Source organism: Anolis carolinensis, chromosome 5, assembly GCF_035594765.1.
Source record: "Anolis carolinensis isolate JA03-04 chromosome 5, rAnoCar3.1.pri, whole genome shotgun sequence".
Lineage (NCBI taxonomy): Eukaryota > Metazoa > Chordata > Lepidosauria > Squamata > Dactyloidae > Anolis > Anolis carolinensis.
In genome coordinates, this window is record NC_085845.1 from 18,366,767 (window position 1) to 18,391,469 (window position 24,703).

At 39.3% G+C, this 24,703-nt stretch overlaps 1 protein-coding gene and 1 long non-coding RNA gene across 9 annotated transcripts; one reads left to right on the plus strand and one right to left on the minus strand.

Annotated features, from left to right (window-relative positions):
- LOC100562556 (nucleolar protein dao-5) lies at positions 1–21,800 on the plus strand. 8 transcript variants are annotated; one of them, XM_062981891.1, is made up of 24 exons: positions 4–163; positions 938–1,016; positions 1,131–1,181; positions 2,004–2,045; positions 3,364–3,405; positions 4,288–4,329; positions 7,256–7,300; positions 7,663–7,704; positions 8,340–8,381; positions 9,264–9,305; positions 9,997–10,041; positions 10,413–10,454; positions 11,088–11,129; positions 11,793–11,834; positions 12,484–12,528; positions 12,900–12,941; positions 13,701–13,739; positions 15,352–15,408; positions 15,866–15,910; positions 16,682–16,726; positions 18,078–18,122; positions 19,321–19,365; positions 19,466–19,510; positions 21,253–21,800. In XM_062981891.1, the coding sequence occupies exons 2-24, from the start codon at positions 963–965 to the stop codon at positions 21,346–21,348; spliced, it is 1,077 nt and encodes a 358-aa protein (XP_062837961.1). In that variant the 5' UTR covers positions 4–163; positions 938–962; the 3' UTR covers positions 21,349–21,800. The 8 variants fall into 8 exon arrangements, with proteins under 8 accessions (XP_062837969.1, XP_062837963.1, XP_062837961.1 ...); XM_062981893.1 differs by lacking the exon at positions 10,413–10,454 and having other exon boundaries at positions 2–163; XM_062981894.1 differs by lacking the exon at positions 18,078–18,122.
- LOC134299337 (uncharacterized) lies at positions 16,787–24,660 on the minus strand. Its single transcript, XR_010006516.1, has 2 exons — positions 24,392–24,660; positions 16,787–22,481 (listed from the first exon to the last, which is right to left on the minus strand). It is a non-coding gene; the product is annotated as an uncharacterized LOC134299337 (long non-coding RNA).
- Between the last annotated feature and the right edge of the window lie 43 nt (positions 24,661–24,703).

The window sequence follows — 24,703 nt, forward strand, 5'->3', positions numbered from 1 at the left end:
CATGCAGATTGAGGTGGGTTGATTCTGGGGCAGGATTTAAATTCTAGGAGGCAGCAGAAATCAGAAGAAGTGGGAGAAAGGTTGAGAACCTCTGAAACAAGTTGGCCAAGTCTAACTGAGCTCCAAGTTAGTAAATTTGAGGAAGACCATCCTTCAGGTCCAGGTAATCTTGATAATACTTGGCATGCTGCTTTATTTACTTATTTTCTTACATTTAATTTTCACCATTCCTCTGGGAAGCTTCTATGTGGTATTTCTTTCCATTTTTATCCTCATCAACAACCCAATTCATGGGACATATGACATAGCAGGAAAGGATAGGCCTAGAACAGTGGTTCTCAACTTGGGGTCCCCCGATGTTTTTGTCCTTCAACTCCCAGAAATCCTAACAGCTGGTAAACTGGCTGGGATTTCTGGGAGTTATAAGCCAAAAACATCTGGGGACCCCAGGTTGAGAATCACTGGCCTAGAATGATTGGCCCAAGCTCATTCAGAGTTTCATAACCAAGTGCAGACCTGAACCCAAGTTCCTAGCCTTAGTCCAACACTATAATGATGGCACCATGCTGGAGCTATCCATGCAATAATGACTGAAGATCAGAATTATCACAACTAAGGGTGCATTTACATTGTAGAATTAATGTAGTTTGACACCACTGTAACTGCCATGGCTCAGTGCTATGGGAACATGGAAGTTGTAGTTTGGCACTCCTGGGCAGAGAAGGCTAAAGAGCTTATAAAACTACAGCTCTCAGAATTTCTGTTAAAGTGGTGCCAAAATGCATTAAATCTACATTCTGTGAGTTGTAGAGTGACTTGTACCCTTTGGGGAAGAAGGCTAAGGGCCATGGCGCAGGAAAGGAAAGAAATGTTCTACTCAGCTTGCTATCTATGGTATTTGCCATTTTATTTGCTTTGACTCTTTCTCTCATCACAGACTACTCCACAGGGAATTTGGCAAAATGAAGACTGCTGTAGTATGCTGGAGCCTTTTCAGCATTACCTTTGCTTTTCCAGTAAGTACTTGCATAGGTAATATATAACCCAAATATAGGACATTTGTCTTAATGTGTTGATAGCAAGTTGTAAATCTTTCTCACCATTTCTTTCCCATTTTTTCTTTTCACTAGATTGCTCAACCACCACCTGCTGGTGCTTTGAAGAAACTAGAAATAGAGAAGGTATGTATCAATCAACACACTTATTTGGCAAAAATAAACAGTGGGAAGAGAAAAATATGTTGTAGTAGCTCTTCAGAAAAGCATGACCAATGGCTATACATGGTCTTTAGCCTTCTCTGCCAAAGGGTGCTTGTGCCTCACCAAATAGTTCCCATGATTAGATATCATGAAGCCTTGGCAATTGAAGAGTTGTCTAACTGAATTAATTCCACAATGTATATGCAACCTGAGTGGTGGACCAACATTTCCCCCCATAATATAGAAGGGACTTGTCCCATATTTGTTCCCATTGGCAATAATTCCCTTTCTTTCCCGAAAGCCTGTTGTAAACTAGCAGCTGATGGTTTATTTATTTACAGTATTTATCTTCCGCCCTTCTCACCCCGAAGGGGACTCAGGATGGATCACGTTACACATATAAGGCAAACATTCAATGCCTTAACATAGAACAAAGACAAGACAAACACGGGGCTCCGAGCTGGCCTCGAACTCATGACCACCTGGTCAGAGTGATTCATTGCAGCTGGCTGCAGCTGGTTGCTCAACAGCCTGCGCCACAGCCCGGCCTGGTTAACAGATGAGTACCAGTCTACTGACTACCACACCGAGTAGAATTGCATTAAACTTATTCTTGTAAGCAGTTCACTAAATAGAAGACCTTTGTTTTAGAATATAATAGTTATTCTCTATATTTGTGAGTAATCATTCTTTTATGGTCCCATATTCTGGAACTACTGTAGGAAAGCCAACATAGCAAAGGAAGGATAACATATTAATGTCTGAAAAAGACATTAATGTTTGATATTTGATATTTGTTTTCAGGTGGGTTCTCATCTAGTGAACAGTGATGCCAAGGCACAAGGGGTAAAACTATCCTTGAATGCATTTTGAACTTTAAAAGGTGTTCAATTTATCATATATTTTAATAATTCCTTAAATGGCACAATGATTGATACTAAAGCAGCAATGTTTCTAATGGAGTCAATTCTTGCACATACAAAACTTTGAAAAAAAATTCAGGGCATTCTTTCTGCAGAGGTTAAAGATGAAGAATCAACCAAACCAGTATGTAAACTTTTTAAGAAATGTAGAATAAAAAAGTTGGGAGAGAGCACATGGGCCATATAATCCAAACCAGGGGTCCCCAAACTAAGGCCCGGGTGCCGGATGCGGCCCTCCGAGGTCATTTACCTGGCCCCCGCCCTCAGTTTTATAATATAATATATTGTATATACATATAATGTAATACAATATAACACTAATAATAATACCATATAATAATATTAATTATATGTTCTATATTACATATAATATTACTAATAATATTACAGTATAGTGGAATAGTTCAATATAGTAGTATATAATGCTAATATTGTGCTATGCTAATAATATAATATATTGTATGTACATATAATTTGTAAGCCACTCTGAGTCCCCTTTGGGGTGAGAAGGGTGTGATACAAATGTAGTAAATAAATGCAGTAAATAAATAAATAATAAATAAATTTTAGACTTAGGCTCGCCCAAAGTCTGAAATGACTTGAAGGCACACAACAACAACAATACCAACAACAATCCTAATTAACTTGACTATCTCATTGGCCAGAAGCAGGCCCACACTTCCCATTGAAATCCTGATCAATGTATGTTGGTTAAAATTGTTTTTATTTTTAAATATTGTATTGTTCTTTCATTTTTCTTCTTGTTGTTGTTGTTTTTGCACTACAAATAAGACATGTGCAGTGTGCATCAGAATTTGTTTTTTTTGTTTTTTGTTTTTTTTTCAAATGATAATCCGGCCCCTCAACAGTCTGAAGGATTGTGGACTGGCCCTCGGCTTAAAAAGTTTGGGGACCCCTGGTCCAAACCATGCCATGCAGGAAAAGCACAATCAAAGCAACCCCGATAGATGGCCATCTAGCCTCTGTATAAAAGCTTCCAGGGAAGGAGCCTACACCACACTCTGAGGCAGAGACTTCCACTGCTGACCAGCTCTCACAGTCAGGAAGTTTTTCCTAATGTTCAGGTGGAATCTCCTTTCCTGTATTGCTCCCAGTCATCATCCCCAGGGTAGCAGAAAATGCCCCATTCCTTACTGAATTAAAATTGGGGGGAAACAACATCCTAAAGAAATGGCAAAATGTGGTATTCTATATACCCTTGTTTGATCTTTTGTTTTTAGGAATTTTATTCTTCCGATGGAAATGATGACAAGGCACAGAAGGTAAAAATGTTTGCTGCATTTCAGTCATTCAGCTTACCATTGCAATTTTTTTATTTTTTTATTTATTTGGAAAAAACATATATGTCAACATTTATGCTTTGATAGAATCACTTCACACATTAACACACTCACAAGGGCTTATACTGGTACGGAGTTGGAGTCCAAAAAAGGAACTTTTGAAAGCATGATTCTCTTTTAGTTGGTGCATTAATACTATTTCTCATTTGTGTGTCTTTGAGAAACCACTGTTGGATTTTGTGACCAATCTATGAGAGACATGAACTCAAAGCATTACCAAAATAGACCTCTCGCTGACTTTGAATGATTGGCCTAAGGAATCATTCAGAAAAATGAAAGGATTCAGAAAAAATAGATGTTTTGTGGAAGCATTTTTATCAATATTTCCTGTAAGCTTCCAACAATGGAATATGCCTTTCCACTTGTTGGGGTTTAATTCTAGTTTTAAGAATATAATCAGGTTGTTATTGTAGCAGCTTTGCTTGAGATTAGATAGACTGATGGTTCACAGTTGAGTACCGGTCTATTGACTACCATACTGAACAGAATAATAATAATAATAATAATAATAATAATAATAATAACAATAATAATAATAATAATAATAATAACTTTATCTATAGATCACCCTATCTCCCCAGGAGTTCTTTAAGAACTGCATTAAAGAAACACTTATTCCTGTATGCAGTTCATTGAATAGAAGAGCTTTGTTTTAGAAAAAAAATTATTCTCTCTATTTGTGAGTACTGAGATTAATCATTCTTTAACTTTCCCATTTGTTGGAACTACCGTAGGAAAGGCAACATAGCAAAGGAAGGATAACATATGAGTTTTCAGACATTAATATTTGATTTTTGTTTTCAGGAGGATCCTCATCTCGTGAGCAGTGATGCCAAGGCACGAGAGGTAAGAATATCCTTGAGTGCATTTAGAACTTTAAAAGGTGTTTAATTTATCATATAGTTTAATAATTTTGTAAATAACACAATAATTGATACTAAAGACGCAGTGTTTCTAATAGAGTCGATTCTTGCATTTGCTAGGGAGGATGTATTTGTTTCTTTAGTTGTTATCCCACCTCTCTCCCAGTAAGAAACTAAACGAAAATTCACAACCATTATGTAAACTGGTATATAAAGGGTTTTTTTTGCTGTCGTTGTGTGCCTTCAAGTGATTTCTGACTATGGCAACCGTGCCACAGGATTTTCTGGGGATGAGAAACTATATGGTAGTCTACACTACTATAATAATAATAATAATAATAATAATAATAATAATAATAATAATAATAATAATAATAATAAATTTATTCTTATATCCCGCCCCATCTCCCCGAGGGGACTCAGGGCGGCTCACAACAATAATAAAAACAGTGACAAATTACACATTCTAAAATCAAACATGAAAAACAGTCATACAATCAATACATACATCACATGTTAAAAACAAGGAGATAAAACAGTTCTAGGCCGAAATAGAGGGCTTCTGTAGCTTCGTGGCAGAAGTATTCAGCAAGGTATCAATAATCATGGCAGAACACTCTCTAATTAAATTAAATGGGCAGACAAATCAACCCCCAAAAATTAGTCGTCGAAGGCCCTCTGGAAAAGCCAGGTTTTAAGGCTTTTTCGAAAGGCAAGGAGGGTGGGGGCCTGTCTAATCTCCCTCGGGAGTGAGTTCCAGAGGCGGGGGGGCCACAGCGGAGAAGGCCCTCTCTCTCGTCCCCACCAGCCGCAACTGCGAAGGTGGTGGGAGCGAGAGGAGGGCCTCCCCCGAAGAGCGAAGAGATCGTGCAGGTTCATAGGGGGAGATGCGGTCTCTAAGGTAGGTGGGTCCCAAACCGTTTAGGGCTTTGTAGGTGATAACCTGCACCTTGAATTGGGCCCGGAAAACAAACGGCAGCCAGTGGAGCTCCTGAAACAGAGGCGTAGAACGCGCCCTGTAGTTTGCTCCTGTTAGAAGCCTGGCTGCCGAGCGCTGAACTAATTGCAATTTCCGGGCCGTCTTCAAAGGCAGCCCTACGTAGAGCGCATTGCAATAGTCCAGTCTAGAGGTAACTAAGGCGTGGACCACCGTAGTCAGATCAGACTTCTCGAGGTATGGTCGCAGCTGGCGCACAAGTTTTAGTTGTGCAAAGGCCCTCCCGGCCACGGCCGACACCTGAGCCTCAAGCGTCAGCCCCGAATCCAGGAGGACCCCCAAGCTGCGGACCTGCGCCTTCAGGGGGAGTGCAACCCCGTCAAGCACAGGTTGCCACCCAATACCCCGATCGGACTTTCGACTGACCTGGAGGACCTCTGTCTTGTCAGGATTGAGCTTCAGCTTGTTCGCCCTCATCCAGGCCAATACAGCGGCCAGACACTGGTCCAGTATCCGAGGGGCTTCCTTGGATTTTGGTGGAAAAGAGTAGTAGAGTTGGGTGTCATCCGCGTAGAGATGGCACCGAACTCCAAAACCCCGGATGACCTCGCCCAGCGGTTTCATGTAGATATTGAAAAGCATGGGGGACAGAATAGAACCTTGCGGGACCCCACAGGACAATGGCCAGGGGTCCGAGCAGGTGTCCCCCAGCTTCACCATCTGGGAACGCCCCTCTAGGAAGGACTGAAGCCACTGCAGAACAGTACCCCCAAGGCCCATCCCGGAGAGACGTCCCAGAAAGATACCATGGTCGATGGTATCGAAAGCCGCTGAGATATCCAAGAGAACCAGCAGGGTCACACTCCCCCTGTCCAGCTCCCTGCGGAGGTCATCCACCAAGGCGACCAAAGCCGTCTCGGTACTGAAACCAGGCCTGAAGCCAGACTGTGATTGGTCCAGAGAATCCGTATCATCCAAGAATCCCTGGAGCTGAGAGGCAACCACCCGCTCCAAGACCTTGCCCAAAAATGGAAGGTTGGAGATTGGTCTGTAGTTATGCAAGTTGGTCAAATCTAGGGAGGCCTTCTTTAAGATAGGTCTCACCACCGCTTGTTTTAGATTAGATGGAAATCTACCCTGCTCCAAAGAGGCATTAATTATTCTCACAAACCAATCAACCAACCCACCACTGGCCTGTTTTAAAAGCCAAGATGGGCAAGGGTCAAGGGCACAGGTGGTCGCCCTCACCGCTCCAAGAATCTTGTCCACATCATCAGGCTGCACAAGCTGAAACGAATCCCACAAGATCGAACAGACAGAAGCCTCGGTTACCTCACCTGGCATTGCAACAAGGCCAGCATCTAAGTCGGAACGAATCTGAGCGACTTTGTCTGCAAAATGGTGAGCAAACTCGCTACACCGAGTTGCCGGGATGTCAGGTGCCCCCCCAGCCTGAGGAGGGTGGAGGAGCTCCCCAACAACCCGAAACAGCTCTGAGGATCTAGTTGTTGCAGACGCGATGCGGGCAGTCGAGAAAGCCTTCCTGGCTGCTCGCAACGCCGCGGAATAGGCCCTAATAGCGGCTCTAGACCGTGCTCGGTCAGATGCATCACGAGTTGTCCGCCAGGGGCACTCTAGTCTCCTCCTCGCACGTTTCATCTCCGCCAGCTATCGGCTTTGAAGTGGATTATATGAGTGTACACAACCATATAATACAGTTCAATTCAGATAATCTGGATTCAGAAACTGGATTATATGATGGTGTAGATGGGGCCTGATTCAGCCAAATCAGCCAGGGGGTTTCAGCGGCTGAGGGAGGAATCATCTCCTGGACTCTGGAGTCTAGGCCCAACACCCAAAACACTAGCTCACAGTTTCCTTAGGCCCCTTTGAATTAATGAGAAATGCAAAATTGTATGAAAATGATGAAACAATGATTTACCACAGTCAAGACCTTGATATTTCTTTTCAGGGCGGTCTTTCTGACCAGGTTAAAGGTGAAGAAGCAACCAAAGAAGTATGTAGTTTTCTTAGAATCATAGAATAATAGAGTTGGGAAAGAACACATGGGCCATCTAGTCCAACCCCCTGCCATGCAGGAAAAGCACAATCAAAGCACCCCCGACAGATGGCTATCCAGCCTCCAAGGAAGGAGCTTCCACCACAATACAAGGCAGAAAGTTCCACTGTTGAACAGTTCCCACAGTCAGGAAGTTCTTCGTAATGTTAGGGTGGAATCTCCTTTCCTGTATTGCTCCTAATCCTTGTCTCCAGGGCAGCAGAAAACAGCCTTATTCCTTACTGAACTAAAAATGGGAAAAACAACATATTGAAGAAATGGTAAAATGTGATACATTAGTATTTGATCTTTGTTTTTAGGAATCTTTTTCTTCCGATGGAAGTGATGACAAAGCACAGAAGGTAAAAATGTTTGCTACATTTGGGGATTTTCAGTTATTCAGCTTATCATTGCAAATTATTGGAATTTTTGATTTATTTGGGAAAAAAATATGTGTCAACATTTATGATTTGATAGAATCACTTCACACATTAACAGACTTCTAATACTGGTATGGAGTTGTAGTCTAAAAAAGGAACTTTTGTAACCACGAGTCTCTTTCAGCTGATGCATTAAAACTGTTTCTCATTTGTGTGTCTTTAAGAAACCACGGTTGGATGTTGTGATCAATCTTAACAACAAAATAGAGTTGGGAGAGAGCACATGGGCTATCTAGTCCAACCCCCTGCCATGCAGGAAAAGCAAATCAAAGCACCCCCGACAGATGGCCATCTAGCCTCTGTATAAAAGCTTCCAGGGAAGGAGCCTACACCACACTCTGAGGCAGAGACTTCCACTGCTGACCAGCTCTCACAGTCAGGAAGTTTTTCCTAATGTTCAGGTGGAATCTCCTTTCCTGTATTGCTCCCAGTCATCATCCCCAGGGTAGCAGAAAATGCCCCATTCCTTACTGAATTAAAATTGGGGGGAAACAACATCCTAAAGAAATGGCAAAATGTGGTATTCTATATACCCTTGTTTGATCTTTTGTTTTTAGGAATTTTATTCTTCCGATGGAAATGATGACAAGGCACAGAAGGTAAAAATGTTTGCTACATTTCCAGTCATTCAGCTTATCATTGCAATTTTTTTATTTTTTTATTTATTTGGAAAAAACATATATGTCAACATTTATGCTTTGATAGAATCACTTCACACATTAACACACTCACAAGGGCTTATACTGGTATGGAGTTGGAGTCCAAAAAAGGAACTTTTGAAAGCATGATTCTCTTTTAGTTGGTGCATTAATACTGTTTCTCATTTGTGTGTCTTTGAGAAACCACTGTTGGATTTTGTGACCAATCTATGAGAGACATGAACTCAAAGCATTACCAAAATAGACCTCTCGCTGACTTTGAATGATTGGCCTAAGGAATCATTCAGAAAAATGAAAGGATTCAGAAAAAATAGATGTTTTGTGGAAGCATTTTTATCAATATTTCCTGTAAGCTTCCAACAATGGAATATGCCTTTCCACTTGTTGGGGTTTAATTCTAGTTTTAAGAATATAATCAGGTTGTTATTGTTAGCAGCTTTGCTTGAGATTAGATAGACTGATGGTTCACAGTTGAGTACCAGTCTATTGACTACCATACTGAATAGAATAATAATAATAATAATAATAATAATAATAATAATAATAATAATAATAATAATAATAAATAATAATTACTTTATTTATAGATCACCCTATCTCCCCAGGGGTTCTTTAAGAACTGCATTAAAAAAAACACTTATTCTTGTATGCAGTTCATTGAATAGAAGAGCTTTGTTTTAGAAAAAAAATATTCTCTCCAAGTACTGAGATTAATCATTCTTTAACTTTCCCATTTGTTGGAACTACCGTAGGAAAGGCAACAAAGCAAAGGAAGGATAACATATGAGTTTTCAGACATTAATATTTTATTTTTGTTTTCAGGAGGATCCTCATCTCTTGAGCAGTGATGCCAAGGCACGAGAGGTAAGAATATCCTTGAGTGCATTTAGAACTTTAAAAGGTGTTTAATTTATCATATAGTTTAATAATTCTGTAAATGACACAATAATTAATACTAAAGACGCAGTGTTTCTAATAGAGTCGATTCTTGCATTTGCTAGGGAGGATGTATTTGTTTCTTTAGTTGTTATCCCACCTCTCTCCCAGTAAGAAACTAAACAGAAATTCACAACCATTATGTAAGCTGGTATATAAAGCTTTCTTTGCTGTCGTCGTGTGCCTTCAAGTGATTTCTGACTATGGCAACCGTGCCACAGGATTTTCTGGGGATGAGGCTGGATCTACGCTGCCATATAATCCAGTTTCGAATCCAGATTATCTGCTTTGAACTATATGGTAGTCTACATTACTATCGGCTTTGAAGTGGATTATATGAGTCTACACAACCATATAATACAGTTCAATTCAGATAACCTGGATTCAAAAACTGGATTATATGATCGTGTAGATGGGGCCTGATTCAGCCAAATGAGCCAGGGGGTTTCAGCCGCTGAGGGAGGAATCATCTCCTGGACTCTGGAGTCATAGCCCAAAATTCAAAACACTAGCTCACAGTTTCCTTAGGCCCCTTTGAGATGATCTGAGAAATGCAAAATTGTATTGAAATGATAAAACAATGATTTACCACAGTCAAGACCTTGATATTTCTTTTCAGGGCGGTCTTTCTGATCAGGTTAAAGGTGAAGAAGCAACCAAAGAAGTACGTAAAATTTTCTTAGAATCATAGAATAATAGAGTTGGGAAAGACCACATGGGCCATCTAGTCCAACCCTCTGCCATGTAGGAAAAGCACAATCAAAGCACCCCCGACAGATGGCCATCCAGCCTTCAAGGAAGGAGCTTCCACCACAATACGAGGCAGAAAGTTCCACTGTTGAACAGTTCTCACAGTCAGGAAGTTCTTCCTAAGGTTAGGGTGGAATCTCCTTTCCTGTATTGCTCCTAATCCTCGTCTCCAGGGCAGCAGAAAACAGCCTTATTCCTTACTGAACTAAAAATGGGGAAAACAACATATTGAAGAAATGGTAAAATGTGATTTTCCATACATCAGTACTTGATCTTTGTTTTTAGGAAACTTTTTCTTCCGATGGAAGTGATGACAAAGCACAGAAGGTAAAAATGTTTGCTACATTTGGGGATTTTCAGTTATTCAGCTTATCATTGCAAATTATTGGAATTTTTGATTTATTTGGAAAAAAAATATGTGTCAACATTTATGATTTGATAGAATCACTTCACACATTAACAGACTTCTAATACTGGTATGGAGTTGTAGTCTAAAAAAGGAACTTTTGTAACCATGAGTCTCTTTCAGCTGATGCATTAAAACTGTTTCTCATTTGTGTGTCTTTAAGAAACCACGGTTGGATGTTGTGATAAATCCCAACAAAATAGAGTTGGGAGAGAGCACATGGGCTATCTAGTCCAACCCCCTGCCATGCAGGAAAAGCAAATCAAAGCACCCCCAACAGATGGCCATCTAGCCTCTGTATAAAAGCTTCCAGGGAAGGAGCCTACACCACACTCTGAGGCAGAGACTTCCACTGCTGACCAGCTCTCACAGTCAGGAAGTTTTTCCTAATGTTCAGGTGGAATCTCCTTTCTTGTATTGCTCCCAATCATCATCCCCAGGGTAGCAGAAAATGCCCCATTCCTTACTGAATTAAAATTGGGGGGAAACAACATCCTAAACATATTGCAAAATGTGGTAATTCTATACACCCTTGTTTGATCTTTTGTTTTTAGGAATTTTATTCTTCCGATGGAAATGATGACAAGGCACAGAAGGTAAAAATGTTTGCTACATTTCCAGTCATTCAGCTTATCATTGCAATTTTTTGATTTTTGATTTATTTAGAAAAATATGTATGTCAACATTTATGCTTTGATAGAATCACTTCACACATTAACACACTGTTGGATGCTGTGACCAATCTAATTATGAAAGACATGAACTCAAAGCACTACCAAAATAGGCCTCTCGCTGACTTTGAATGATTGGCCTAAGGAATCATTCAGAAAAATGAAAGGATTAAGAAAAATAGATGTTTTGTGGAAGCATTTTATCAATACCACCTTTATGCTTCCAACAATGAAAATATGTTTTTCCACTTATTGGTGTTTAATTCTGGTTTTCAAAATATCATCAGGTTGTTATTGTTAGCAGCTTTGCTTGAGATTAGATAGACAAGTAACTAACTAGCAGCTGATGGTTCACATATGAGTACTGACTACCACACTGAGTATAATAATAATACTTATTCTTGTATGCAGTTCACCCAATGGAAGAGCTTTGTTTAAAAAGAAAATAGTTATTCTCTATATTGTGAGTACTGAGATTAATCATTCTTTAACTTTTCCATCTGTTGGAACTACCATAGGAAAGGCAACATAGCCAAGGAAGGATAACATCCGAGTTTTCAGATGTTAATACTTGATTTTGGTTTTCAGGAGGGTTCTCATTTCGTGAACAGTGATGCCAAAGCACGAGCGGTAAATATATCCTTGAGTGCATTTAGAACTTTAAAAGGTGTTTAATTTATCATATATTTTAATTCCGTAAATTGCACAATGATTGATAGTAAAGTAGCAATGTTTCTAATAGAATCAAGGCTTTCACTTGCTAGGGAAGATACATTTGTTTCTTTCCTGATTTGTTATCCTACCTCTCTCCCAGTAAGAAACTCAAGAGAAATTCACAATAACCATTACGTAAACTGGCTTATAGAACTTTCTTTGCTGTCATTGTATGCCTTCAAGTAATTTCTGACTGTGGCAACCCTGTCATGGGATTTTCTGGGGATAAGGCTGGATCTACGCTACCATATATTCCAGTTTCAGAATCCAGATTATCTGCTTTAAATTAGATTATCAGAGTCTACACTACCTTATAATCCAGTTCAAAACAGATACTGGATTGTGATAATGCAGATGGGGCCTGATTTGGCCAAAGTCAGCTAGTAGGTTTCTGTGGCGGAAAGAGGAATCAAACCTGCTCTCCGGAATCATAATTCAACACTCAAAACACTAGCTAGCTCACCGTTTCCTTAGGCCTCATTGAATTAATGTGAGAAAAATAAAATTGTATGAAAATGAGGAAACAATTATTTACCACAGTCAAGACCTTGATATTTCTTTTCAGGGCAGTCTTTCTGACCAGGTTAAAGGTGAAGAAGCAACCAAAGAAGTATGTAAAGTTTTCTTAGAATCATAGAATAATAGAGTTGGGAAAGAACACATGGGCCATCTAGTCCAACCCCCTGCCATGTAGGAAAAGCACAATCAAAGCACCCCCGACAGATGGCCATCCAGCCTTCAAGGAAGGAGCTTCCACCACAATACGAGGCAGAAAGTTCCACTGTTGAACAGTTCTCACAGTCAGGAAGTTCTTCCTAATGTTAGGGTGGAATCTCCTTTCCTGTATTGCTCCTAATCCTTGTCTCCAGGGCAGCAGAAAACAGCCTCATTCCTTACTGAACTAAAAATGGGGAAAACAACATATTGAAGAAATGGTAAAATGTGATTTTCCATACATCAGTATTTGATCTTTGTTTTTAGGAAACTTTTTCTTCTGATGGAAGTGATGACAAGGCACAGAAGGTAAATATGTTTGTTACATTTGGAGATTTTCAGTCATTCAGCTTATCATTGCAAATTATTAGAATTTTCTATTTATTTGGAAAAAATATGTGTCAACATTTATTATTTGATAGAATCACCTCACACATTAACACACTTCTAATACTGGTACGGAGTTGTAGACTAAAAAAGGAACTTTTGCAACCATGATTCTCTTTCAGCTGATGCATTAATTCTGTTTCTCATTTATGTGTCTTTAAGAAACCACTGTTGGATTTTGTGACCAATATTAGCAACAAAAGACAAGAAAAATGAAAGGATTCAGAAAAATTAGATGTTTTGTGGAAGCATTTTATCGGTACTTCCATTATGTTTCCCACAATGGAAACACGCCTTTCCACTAGCTAGGGTTTAATCCTTGTTTCAGAATATCATCAGGTTTTCATTGTTAGAATCTTTCCTTGAGATTAGATAGACTAAAATATACCTCCTAATTTCAATAGTGGTATTGTTATTATAAAACTCTATTTGGAGCACGTAACAACTTTTCTTCTTGAGTAGCTTTATTCTTTAAGAAAAACCATTCTAATGGCCAAAAAAATGTACATCTGTTGTATGAAACAGAATCATGAAAAGCAGATCTCTCCTAAACATTACCTCCATTAAATGACTTTTTTTTACTTCTTTAAAGAACTCAATCTCTTTTATGACAGACAATTCATTTAACCCATGTCAAGTTTAATTCCTTTTGTCTCCTGTTTTGTTTTTTTGTTTTTAAAGGATGCTGTGGATGTTCCTGTTCAACATGCAGAAGCCCAGGTAAGCCAGATTCCCTTCTTGGTGGTCTAATTTGGGACAGAAAACATGAATTGAAAATATTATACATGCATTTGTGTACCCATAAGATACTGATTTCCAGGACACATTTTCCCCTGGAGGAAAGACGTGGGAAAGGAATGAATTTGCCCAAGCATTTAATATTATTTTTAAAAGATAACCTTATCTTTAGCAGAATCTTTACTTACAATTTTTTGTGTGTGCCCTTGGGCCAATTCACTCCTTCTCCCTGCCCATTTTTCAGGTGCAGATACCAAATGGGTCTTTTAATTCTGGTTTTTCCATAAGCCATTGTTTCTTGTATTATCCACATTAATCAATGTATGATTTCTGGATAGCATACAATAAAATCAGTTTTGTAGAGGACACCCTCCAAACTGTCATCATTCCAGAAACTTGGCTCGACTCACCTCAAGAAACATGAGTTGCTGTGAGTTTTCCGGGCTGTATGGGTATGTTCCAGAAGCATTTTCGCCTGACGTTTCACCTGCATCTATGGTACCTCATAACCTCTGAGGATACCTGCCATAGATGCAGGCGAAACATCAGGAAAATGCTTCTGGAACATTGGCCATACAGCCCAGAAAACTCAACAGCAACACAGTGATTCCGGCCACGAAAGCCTTTGATGACACATCAAGAAACATGCTTTTTAACATTTACAATATTTTTTTAAAAAATTTCCATACCTATTTTGATGGACAGGGCTACACAGAAATCACTAATATATGACCTTTCCAACACGACTAATTGATTTCCCTTTTCAGATAAGCTCCCATTTTGCTGCTCTTAGCCCTCGCACCAGTTCATAAAAGCTAAAAGCAATAACTCACTACATTGAGGGTTTACTTTTCATTCAATTGACCATACTACTTTTTCAGAACCCTTGTTATATAGAGTTGAATGAAGATATTCACTTATCTACCAGTGAAGCACAAAATCCTGAGTTGCCATTCACTTTGTTCTTGTGATTTGTGGGCTTAAATCCTAATTTTACTTCTGACTAAAGTAGATATATAGAATCAGTGTCTTGAAGCTATGTTTGACTCCTCATTCAAAGCATAGATTCAAGCTATCGATCCTATTGATTGGACATCTCTACTTTAGTTGGGGATGTCAACCATGCAACAGGATGTCAACCATGGAAAGGAAATTACCTTATGCACTGTACCAAAAAAAATTAACTCTTCCTTATAGTGCAAGCTAAAATTCTAACAATCCTCTGTGCTAATCACTCAAATAACAGTGATTAGAAATGTCACTAGACATTTCTAGGTCCTCCAGCATTACTCTGTGGTCAGTTTCTGCCGGACGTTGACCTTAGAATCTCCCCAAAGGACCTAAAATTCCTTGATATTCTTTCAGCAAAAAATGTGGGGATTTTTTATTTATGGTTTTCCCATTTTCACAAAAATCCTATGGCCCTAACCCCAGTGAATGTGGACTGTTCTTGACTTTAAGGTATGAAATACTTGAGTTGAAAGGAAATCTCTTTTGCCTGGCCTGACCCTACAATGTAAAGTAGTAGAAATGATGCTGGAAGCTGAAAAGCGTTATTTTAAGTCCTAATGTTGGTTTTGTTTCTATACCTAAGAGTTCTGCAGATCACCTTGAATACAGACAACTGGAACGTCGGGCATTTTCTACTCTGGTATGTAAAGCTCCTTTGTGCCACTGACGTGTCTACAGAAAGACAGGAAAGGGGAATAGGTTCAGTGTCATCACTGGCGTCATAGATGTAGGTGAAACGTCAGTATAATACATACTTTGAAATGGACAAAAATAGACTTTAGAGAAGGGCCTCTCAGACTTTCTGATGTGGGAAGCAGCAAGTGTTGTTTTTTTTCTCCAGTCTACCTGGGACCTGCGCTAGATTTGTGTCCATTGGGTGCAATTATCCTTGCCCATGTAAATCCATCCTAAGTATGGCTGTATCTGGCAATTCCTATTTTATCACATTCACTGCTGCCCATGGCTGTTAGATTCAATGGAGGTTACAGCCCAACATCTGGAAAACCACACATGAGATAATCATCATGCAAACTGATGGCTATCACTGAATCAAGCCCTCTCCTTACTAAATGTGTTTTTTTTACCTTGGTTTTCAGAACTCACATTTCGTAGAGTCAAGAGACAGCAACAATTATGAAGAGGTGAAATCTTTTCATTCAATACATTCTGAACCTTTCCATTTATTAGCACCTTTCATTATACTTAATCTCTGTATAAGATGTAATTTTCAATTGATATTTTTGCTTGTTATTTTTAGTTATTTTCAAATTAAAGAATATCATGGGTTGTCTAAGCAACACATCTCCCTAAAGCAGAAATGAAAGAAGTGGTCCTTCAGTTGTTTAAGTGGAATACCCATTATTCTCTAACTATTGGCTATACTGATTATGCATCTTGAGAATTGCAGTCCAACCACATATTTCCCACCTGACTCAGGCTTAGCTCATCTTAGAGATCAGTCCTATGGGCCTCTTCACACATTGGCTGAAATTCACATTTAAGTAAGTGTCCATATGTGCATATTTGTGTTTTTTTCAGACATGTAGGGATTGATATTTCCTTTTTCTCCACGTAGCGCCCAATTTCTCCTAAATTAAAATATACCTCACTAAATATGCATACATACAAACACAGTCAAAGATAGCAATTAGCAAGATCCAGTGCATTTTTAAGTGAGATGGGTTTCATACAATTACTTATCAAATACCTATTGGAACAGAAAAGTTTTTTCTTGTCTGAGAAAAGGAAAGCTGGGAACGTGCCAGTCTAACCTCTGGATGTGATACATACCATGTAGGTATATTTATATGTCCACCTATGATATCATATATCATGCATATATGTATGATACAATTACAGTACATACATATGATTGATTTTATGCTTATCTAATATTTAACATTTGTTTTTAGGATTTTATTTCTCCAACTGCAAGTGATGACAACAATCAACAAGAGGTAAAAAAAAAGATTTCTTACTATATTCAGATAGAATAATAATAATAATAATAATAATAATAATAATAATAATAATAATAACTTTATTTTTATACCTTGCCTCTATCTCCCCAAAGGGGACTCAGGGCGGCTTACATGGGGCCAAGCCCGAATAAAAACAATAGCAATATAAAACACAACAATAGACAAAAAACATGCACAACTATAAAAATTCAAACAGTAGCCAACAAAAACAAATGACAAGAACTAATAAAAACATCGATTAAAACTGAGAGGTTGTAAAAGTAGACTGGGTAAGGTGCACCATATAAATATTGTAAACATGAAGTGACTGATAAAGTGCTGCAAATTCTTGGAAGTGCAAATTGGGATGGGAATAGACCCTGTGTCTATATCAATAATAGAGTTGGAAGAGACTTTGTGGTCCATCCAGTCCAACCCCCTGCTAAGAAGCAGGAAAATCACATTCAGAGCAAGAATAGATGTATCATACTATTCTTGCAAGTTTCTGGTAGGCTTTGCTTGAATTCATTTGTTAATTGCCTCTGCGTCTGTCTATGTATGTTGTATGTCTAATGGCATTGAATGTTTGCCATGTATATGTGCATTGTGATCCACCCTGAGTCCCCTTCGGGGTGAGAAGGGCAGAATATAAATACTGTAAATAAATAAATAAATAAAATCCCACCCACAATCAATCACTATAAGGTAAGTCAACACATATGGAAATCCAGCTGATACAATGGTTTTACTCTGGTTCAAGGGATTTTTTTTTTACTGAGGGCAATTTAAATGCAACTCATGTGTTGTTGAATACATCTTCTTGCAAAATGGCCAAAAATAAATCACTACCTGTACTTGGAACTAAATACCTATTGGAACAAGGAGGCCCCGGTGGCCAAGGGGATAAAAGCCTCGTAACTTGAAGGTTGGGTTGCTGACCTGAAAGCTGCCAGGTTCGAATCCCACCCGGGGAGAGTGCGGATGAGCTCCCTCTATCAGCTCCAGCTCCATGCGGGGACATGAGAGAAGCCTCCCACAAGGATGATAAAACATCAAACATCCGGGCGTCCCCTGGGCAACGTCCTTGCAGACGGCCAATTCTCTCACTCCAGAAGCAACTCCGGTTGCTCCTGACACGAAAAAGAAAAAAAAACCTATTGGAACAGAAAAGTTTTTACTTGTCTGAGAAAAAGAAAGCTGGGAACATGCCAGTCTAACCTCTGGATGTGATACATACCATGTAGATATATTTATATGTTCACCTATGGTATCATATATATCATGCACATATGTATGATATAATTACATACATATGCATTTATGCTTAATAATTAATATTTGTATTTAGGATCTTATTTCACCAAATGCAAGTGATGACAACAATCAACAAGAGGTTAAAAAAGATTTCTTACTACATTTAGATTTATTATACTATTCTTGCAAGTTTCTGGTAGGCTTTCCTTGAATTCATTTGTTAATCCCAGCCACAATCAATCAATGTAAGGTACGCTAACACAAATGAAAATCCACTTGATACAGTGGTTTTACTATTGTTCAAATGATTTTTTTTTACTGAGGGCCATTTAAATGCAACTCATGTGATGCTGAATACATATTCTTGCAAAATGGCCAAACAATTTACTTCCTGTGCTTGGCACAATGTTGCAATAACTGGAATTGTAACTGTGACTCAGCAATAACAATAGAACCAGGCATAAAATTCCTAATAAATTTACTTGAATAGTAACAGAAAAATAACAATTGGGGTATATTACTGGATGCCCAGATGTTTGATGTTTTTACCATCCTTGTGGGAGGCTTCTCTCATGTCCCTGATTGGGAAGCTGGAGCTGGCAGAGGGAGCTCATCCATGCTCTCCCTGGATTCAAACCAGCAACCCTTGAAGGTTGGGCTTTAAAGGATGAACAGACAGATTTAGAAGAGATGGCTCTCTTAGGCTGGATCTACCCTACTATATAATGCAGTTTCAGAATGCAGTCTCTGCAGTACTCCATGGATATTGGATCTTTGATTATTACCTCAAAAAGCTCATGAGATGTATTTTGTGGAGACGGAATAAGAACTGGGAAGAATATGGTCTCCATGGGCAATCTTAGGGTTTCTGGAAATTTTTGGGTTGTTACAGGATACTGATCAAAAGATGATCTAGTCCTTTCGCTTCATCTCATATATAAGTTCTTACATAGGATGCATCTACATTGGAGAATCAATGTGATTTGACTCCACTTTATCTGTCATGAATCAACATTATGGAAACATGGAAGTTGTAATCTTACAAAGTCTCCAGCCTTCTCTGCCAAGGAGTGCTGCTGCCTCACTAAACTACAACTTCCACACTTTAACAGCATTGAGCCATAACAGTTAAAATGAGAGCAAAATGCATCAATTCTATAGTGTGGATGCCTTAAGAGCTTATTACACTGAGTTTACAAAATGGATTGTGAAGTTGTTTGAGTCAATTGAAACAATCAATATATTGTGTGCAAATGATTATCCTATAGAACTTTCTTTTCTGAAAATATGCTATACACACACATTCATGCTAATACTTGGTTTATCTTTTTTTCTAGATATCATATGCTTTGGATGACAATGACAATGCCTTCAAATTTGTGGTAAAAACGATAGCATTCAACTTTGCATCCGTTAAACCTTTCACTGCATTTTAATTACAGGACTGAATACAAAATTACGTATGATGCTTTATTTTTCTAGAATGAGCGGGCCTTTGATGATGGTTATGCAGGAAATGACGCAGAGGTAATACTTCTTGTAGATATTAATACAGAGAATATATGTTCATATTGCTAAGTAGTAAACAGGATTTTCAGGAAATATAGATTCTCATTACTTGATAGTTAAGGTGTTCTTGTTTGCAGCTGTTTATGTGAAGCTTTGGTTGCCTTCAATGTCTGTTAAATGTACATTATATACCTACTGTAAATGCATCTAAAAAACCCAAAACTAGGGAAATGTTCAATAGAGAACATAACCTTATAGATAGCAACACATAGCCAGGTGTGTATATGCATGTGTGATCCTAATTCTGTCACAATTAAGAGTCTTAAGGTGATGCTTGCCTGGGCTATTTTATATTCTGTATGAAAATTCAGTACACCCCAATTTAGAGGACATTCAAGACTGATTAAAATCCCAGATTTTGTCCCTGTTCTTTCCAATTTTATTTTGGAGATCCTTACATGTTTTCTGAATATTTTCTGTTAGCTCCCAATACAAGCAGAGACTTATCACAGAAATCAGAAAGGACAGAAGGAAAACCTGGAAGTTTCCTATTAGTTTGCATCTGCCATCATAGTAGAATTATCATGAATAGACATGTTCCTCCTTCCACTAAATGTAGTACAATTTGCCCTAACAAATATTATCAATTAGTTAAAAATACATAGTGGTCCTTCTATTCACCTGCTCAGGTCTGAAAAAACACATCTTCTCTAGTAATTTTCTACATTCTCCAGGTGATTCTAAGGCATTGAGCCTTTCTGAGGAACCAAGGAAATCCCTAGAAAGGCTACCTCTATAGTAATTTTCTAGTTCTTCCACTATGATTTTACTATGGTAACTTTCAGTGGAGTTTAAACAAGATTCTTTTCATGTTATCTGGCATCCTTCAATTACCTTGATTAATAGGAATAATGCATTTCCCACTCCAACTGGGTAGGAATATTGCAATGAGGGAACATATATCACACCACATGTGTCAAACTCAAGCCCTCTGGGCTGGATCTGGCTCTCTGTGCCAATTTTTTGTGGTCGCCCAGATGCTGAACTACAATTGCTTGCATTCCTCATCATTAAGACATCATGTCTAGAGCTGATGGGAGTTGTGATACAGGAACATCTGGAAGGTTGCAGTTTGTTCTATTTAGTCAGGAGGGAAGGGTTTGAATTTTTATATAAGGCTTGTAGACATGATGTTTGGCATTAAAATATCCTTTAATCTTTTCCCATCCTCAGAAACACTAGTGTTGTTGGGTAGCAATTCCCATTATCCTCAGCCCACATGGCTGATAATCAAGTGATGGGAGCTGCAATTCAATTATCACCTGGGGATCCAAATTGGGCAAAAACAGAAGAGCACTTACTATGTCAAAAAATTATAGTTGGCTCTCCGTATCCACGGATTATCCATCCATGGATCCAATGGCTCTTTGGAGGCAACCATGAGGCTGATGTGTCCCTCAATAAAAATACATTTACCATCCCTATATCGTACCTAAAGGCGATGGTGTTTTTGAGGGTGCAGGTAAACAGTTGTAGCCCAATACTTCTTGGCATCTGTTGCCCGAGGTAACAGAAACTGCTAGATAGTAGGGCTGGTCCTACAATGGTCTCTGTCCTTTTTCTCTTATTGCCACCTGTGCTTGGAAATGCCTTCAGTAACATCAGTGCAAGATAATTTCTCATTTCCTTAATCTCTCAGTTCTATCAAATTCCCCTCTCAGGACTCACCAGCTAATGTAATATGTCTTTTCAACAAACAGGTTGGCGCTGAAGCTGAATTTGTTAATGACAGCCTTGAGAATGTCCTGGCTAGTGTGGATACAGAAAATCCAGACACTCCAACTCCAGTAGCCTAATAAGAAGCTTGTGATCAATAATCCCATTGGGGGTTTTTTGGCACTGCCTGCTACTGATAATAATTCTATTTCCAAATAAAGGATGTTTGCAGTTAAACTTTGCATACAAATCACTTCTATTCTTTTTCTGAGCCAAAAAGGCAGGCAAGATGGTTTTGTATCAATATTTATTCTCTGCTCTATGGAAGATTGATTTTAATCTTAACTTTATAAAATACCATGTAACAGGCTTGTTACACAAGCAAATTAGAGCCTATGATATCCACTAACCTTTCTGCTGCACTAATGTAAACTTTTTGCTACATAATCTCCTATTTGATTTTTGGGACATATTAATTATGAAGCGGTAAAAAGAGAGGCACATGTCTGTTTATTTGTGGACTGAACACTATTCCACTGTGCTGTAATTAAACAATTTTAATACTGCAAATAAAATCTGTAATGTAGGAAAATGTGTATGTGTGCTTATTTGCCTGTTTGAGTTGTAGCTAAATATCCATTAATCCCAAAAACTGGAATTCTTCCAAAAGAAACTCGTTATCTAGACCTGAAGTTTTTAGAAAGATAGGTTAAATATTCAAGTTGTTTGTAGATTGCAATACTATCTCCAGTCACTAGGTGGCCAACTTTCCTAATCACTACACAGATTTGCAATCAATACAGTCTGACATTAATGGAGAAGGAAAAAATTAAAGAACTGCTTATTCCCCACTGCGGTAAGGAAGGGACGGAAGCTGTTCTGGTATCTTCTGAAATAGATAAAAGGTGGTTTGTAAGGATTCTTGCAGAGGTAAGAAGAGAAATACCTTGATAGTTTCCACGTTCTGTTCTTTCCCCTTTTTTGAAAGGGGTGATGATGGTGGCATCTTTTAAGTCTTCTGGGAACAGTGGATATGATATTTTCTGCATGACAGCTCCAAGAAAAATGCAGGGAACAAAACCAACCTCTGTACATGACATTCATTGACCTCGCAAAAGCTTTTGACACAGTGAATCGTGGTGCTCTCTGGACCATTTTCCAAAAAATCAGCTGCCCTGGCAAATTTGTTAACATGCTGCGGCTCCTCCATGTTAACATGATGGTAACAGTCTTGGATATCATCAGCGTTGCCAGATGGAAACCAATGTCCTCACTGTGGGAGAACATGTGAGTCAATAATAGGTTTCCACAGTCATCAATGAACCCACCACCAAGACCCTACCCTTGGAAAGTCATCCTACTCAGACATGAGTGATTGCTGATGATGCTGATGTAAAGAAGTCTATTTTCACAAATCTGTGGTGAACAAATTCCCTCCATTAGACAACAATGACAGTGTAAATGCTTTAGAGATCACAGTGACAGTGGCTTCTCTCAGAGCAAATAGCCACTGCATGCCTCACTCTGACAGCTGTGTATTTTGCTTGAATAATGTGGTTTTATCAAACTAAAGGCCATATACAAACATTTAGCGAGCAATGAAGATATATTTTTCAACATACCTGTAATTTTAGGTTACTGGGCTCGGGAAGATTCATTCTACCTTAGTAGGGAGTTCCCTGCTGTCTTTCTCCCTGCATCCTTTTCTATAATGCAGTTCTGTACCACTTTAAACTGCCCCAATTAAATCTGTGGAGTCCTGGGATTTGTAGCTTGTTGCAGCATACTAAAATTCATGAAATGTGATTCCACTTCAACTGCTTTGGTTCAACGTGATATGGAATCATTGCAGTAGTCCTTTTAAAAGGCCTGAAACCTTCTCTGCCAAAGAAAGCTGTGCCTCAGCAAACTACAGCTCTCAGTATTCCACAGCATTGAGCCAAGGGGATTCACACTGCACGAGTACTAGCATAGATGAATCCTTGGTTTCTTGGTTCTTCTGAGTTGTTTGAAGGGCCATAAATGCTTGAGTTCTGAGTACTCAGAGATCCGAGTCAGATGAAGTAGTGCCGAACTGCATTCATGGTTCAGGGTAGATGCACTCTTGTCTATCTTTTGTTTGAAGAGCCATACATGCTTGAGTTCTGGGGTACATTTACTCTGAGATGAATTTAGTCGAAGTAGTTTCTAACTGCATTAATTCTGGAGTTTTAATGCACCCCCAGAGGCAATTCAAGCCCCTTCCACGCAGCTGTATAAAATCCACATTGAACTGTACTATACGGCAGTGTGGACTGAGATAATCTAGTTCAAAGCTGATATTGTGGATTATCTGCCTTGATATTCTGGGTTATATGGCCGTGTTTCTGGAACATGGCCATAGGTAAAGGTAAAGGTTTCCCCTGACGTTAAGTCCAGTCATGTCTGACTCTGGGGGTTGGTGCTCATCTCCATTTCTAAGACGAAGAGCCAGCGTTGTCCGTAGACACCTCCAAGGTCATGTGGCCGGCATGACTGCATGGAGCGCCAGTACCTTCCCGTCGGAGCAGTACCTATTGATCTACTCATATTTGCATGTTTTTGAACTGCTAGGTTGGCAGGAGCTGGGGCTAACAGTGGGTGTTCATTCCGCTCCCGGGATTTGAACCTGGGACCTTTGGGTCCACAAGTTCAGCAGCTCAGTGCTTTAACACACTTTGCCACATAGCCATACAACCTGGAAAATTCACAGCAACCCAACTCTTGTCTGCTTGTGGCAAATGTGAATGTTGCAATTGGCCGCCTTGATTAGCATTTTATTTACTTATTTTTATTTGTTACAACATTTGTATCCTGCCCTTCTCACCCAAAAGGGGACTCAGGGCAGCTTTTGGACATTGAATGGCCTAGCAGCTTCAATGCCTGGCTGCTTCCTGCCTGGGTGAATCCTTTGTTGGGAGGTGTTAGCTGGAAACAACACGCAAAAAAAAAAAACCAAAAAAACAGGAGAATTTCAGACAGAAAACAATCAAGTGCCAGTTAGCAGCAATCCCAAGAAAGGATTCCCCCGGGGCAGGAAGCAGCCAAGCGTTGAAGCTGCAAGGCTAGTCAATGCTAATCAAGCAGGCCAAATTCACACTTGCCTCAGACATGAGTTCTTTCTCCCACTATGGACCTGCCACAGGTATATAAACCCCAACAGACCTCACAACCTCTGAAGATGCCTGCCATAGATGTGGGTGAAACGTCAGGAGGGAATGCTTCTGGAACATGGACACAGCCTGGAAGAATCAAAGCAACCCATCTTCTACGTGTTGAGTTGGATTCCCTTTCCTGAAACTTTGTGGTGTTTTTTTTTAAAAAAAATCCATTGTAACGGTATTATTCTCCATTCGCATCTGACACGGTGAAGAAATCCATGAAGGCCCAGGCAAGGCCTTGCTTCTTTCCCTCCCTCCTTGGCTGGCAGGGAGGGAAGAGGCGGGGAGGGGTGCGGCGCCATTCCCGGGCCCACTT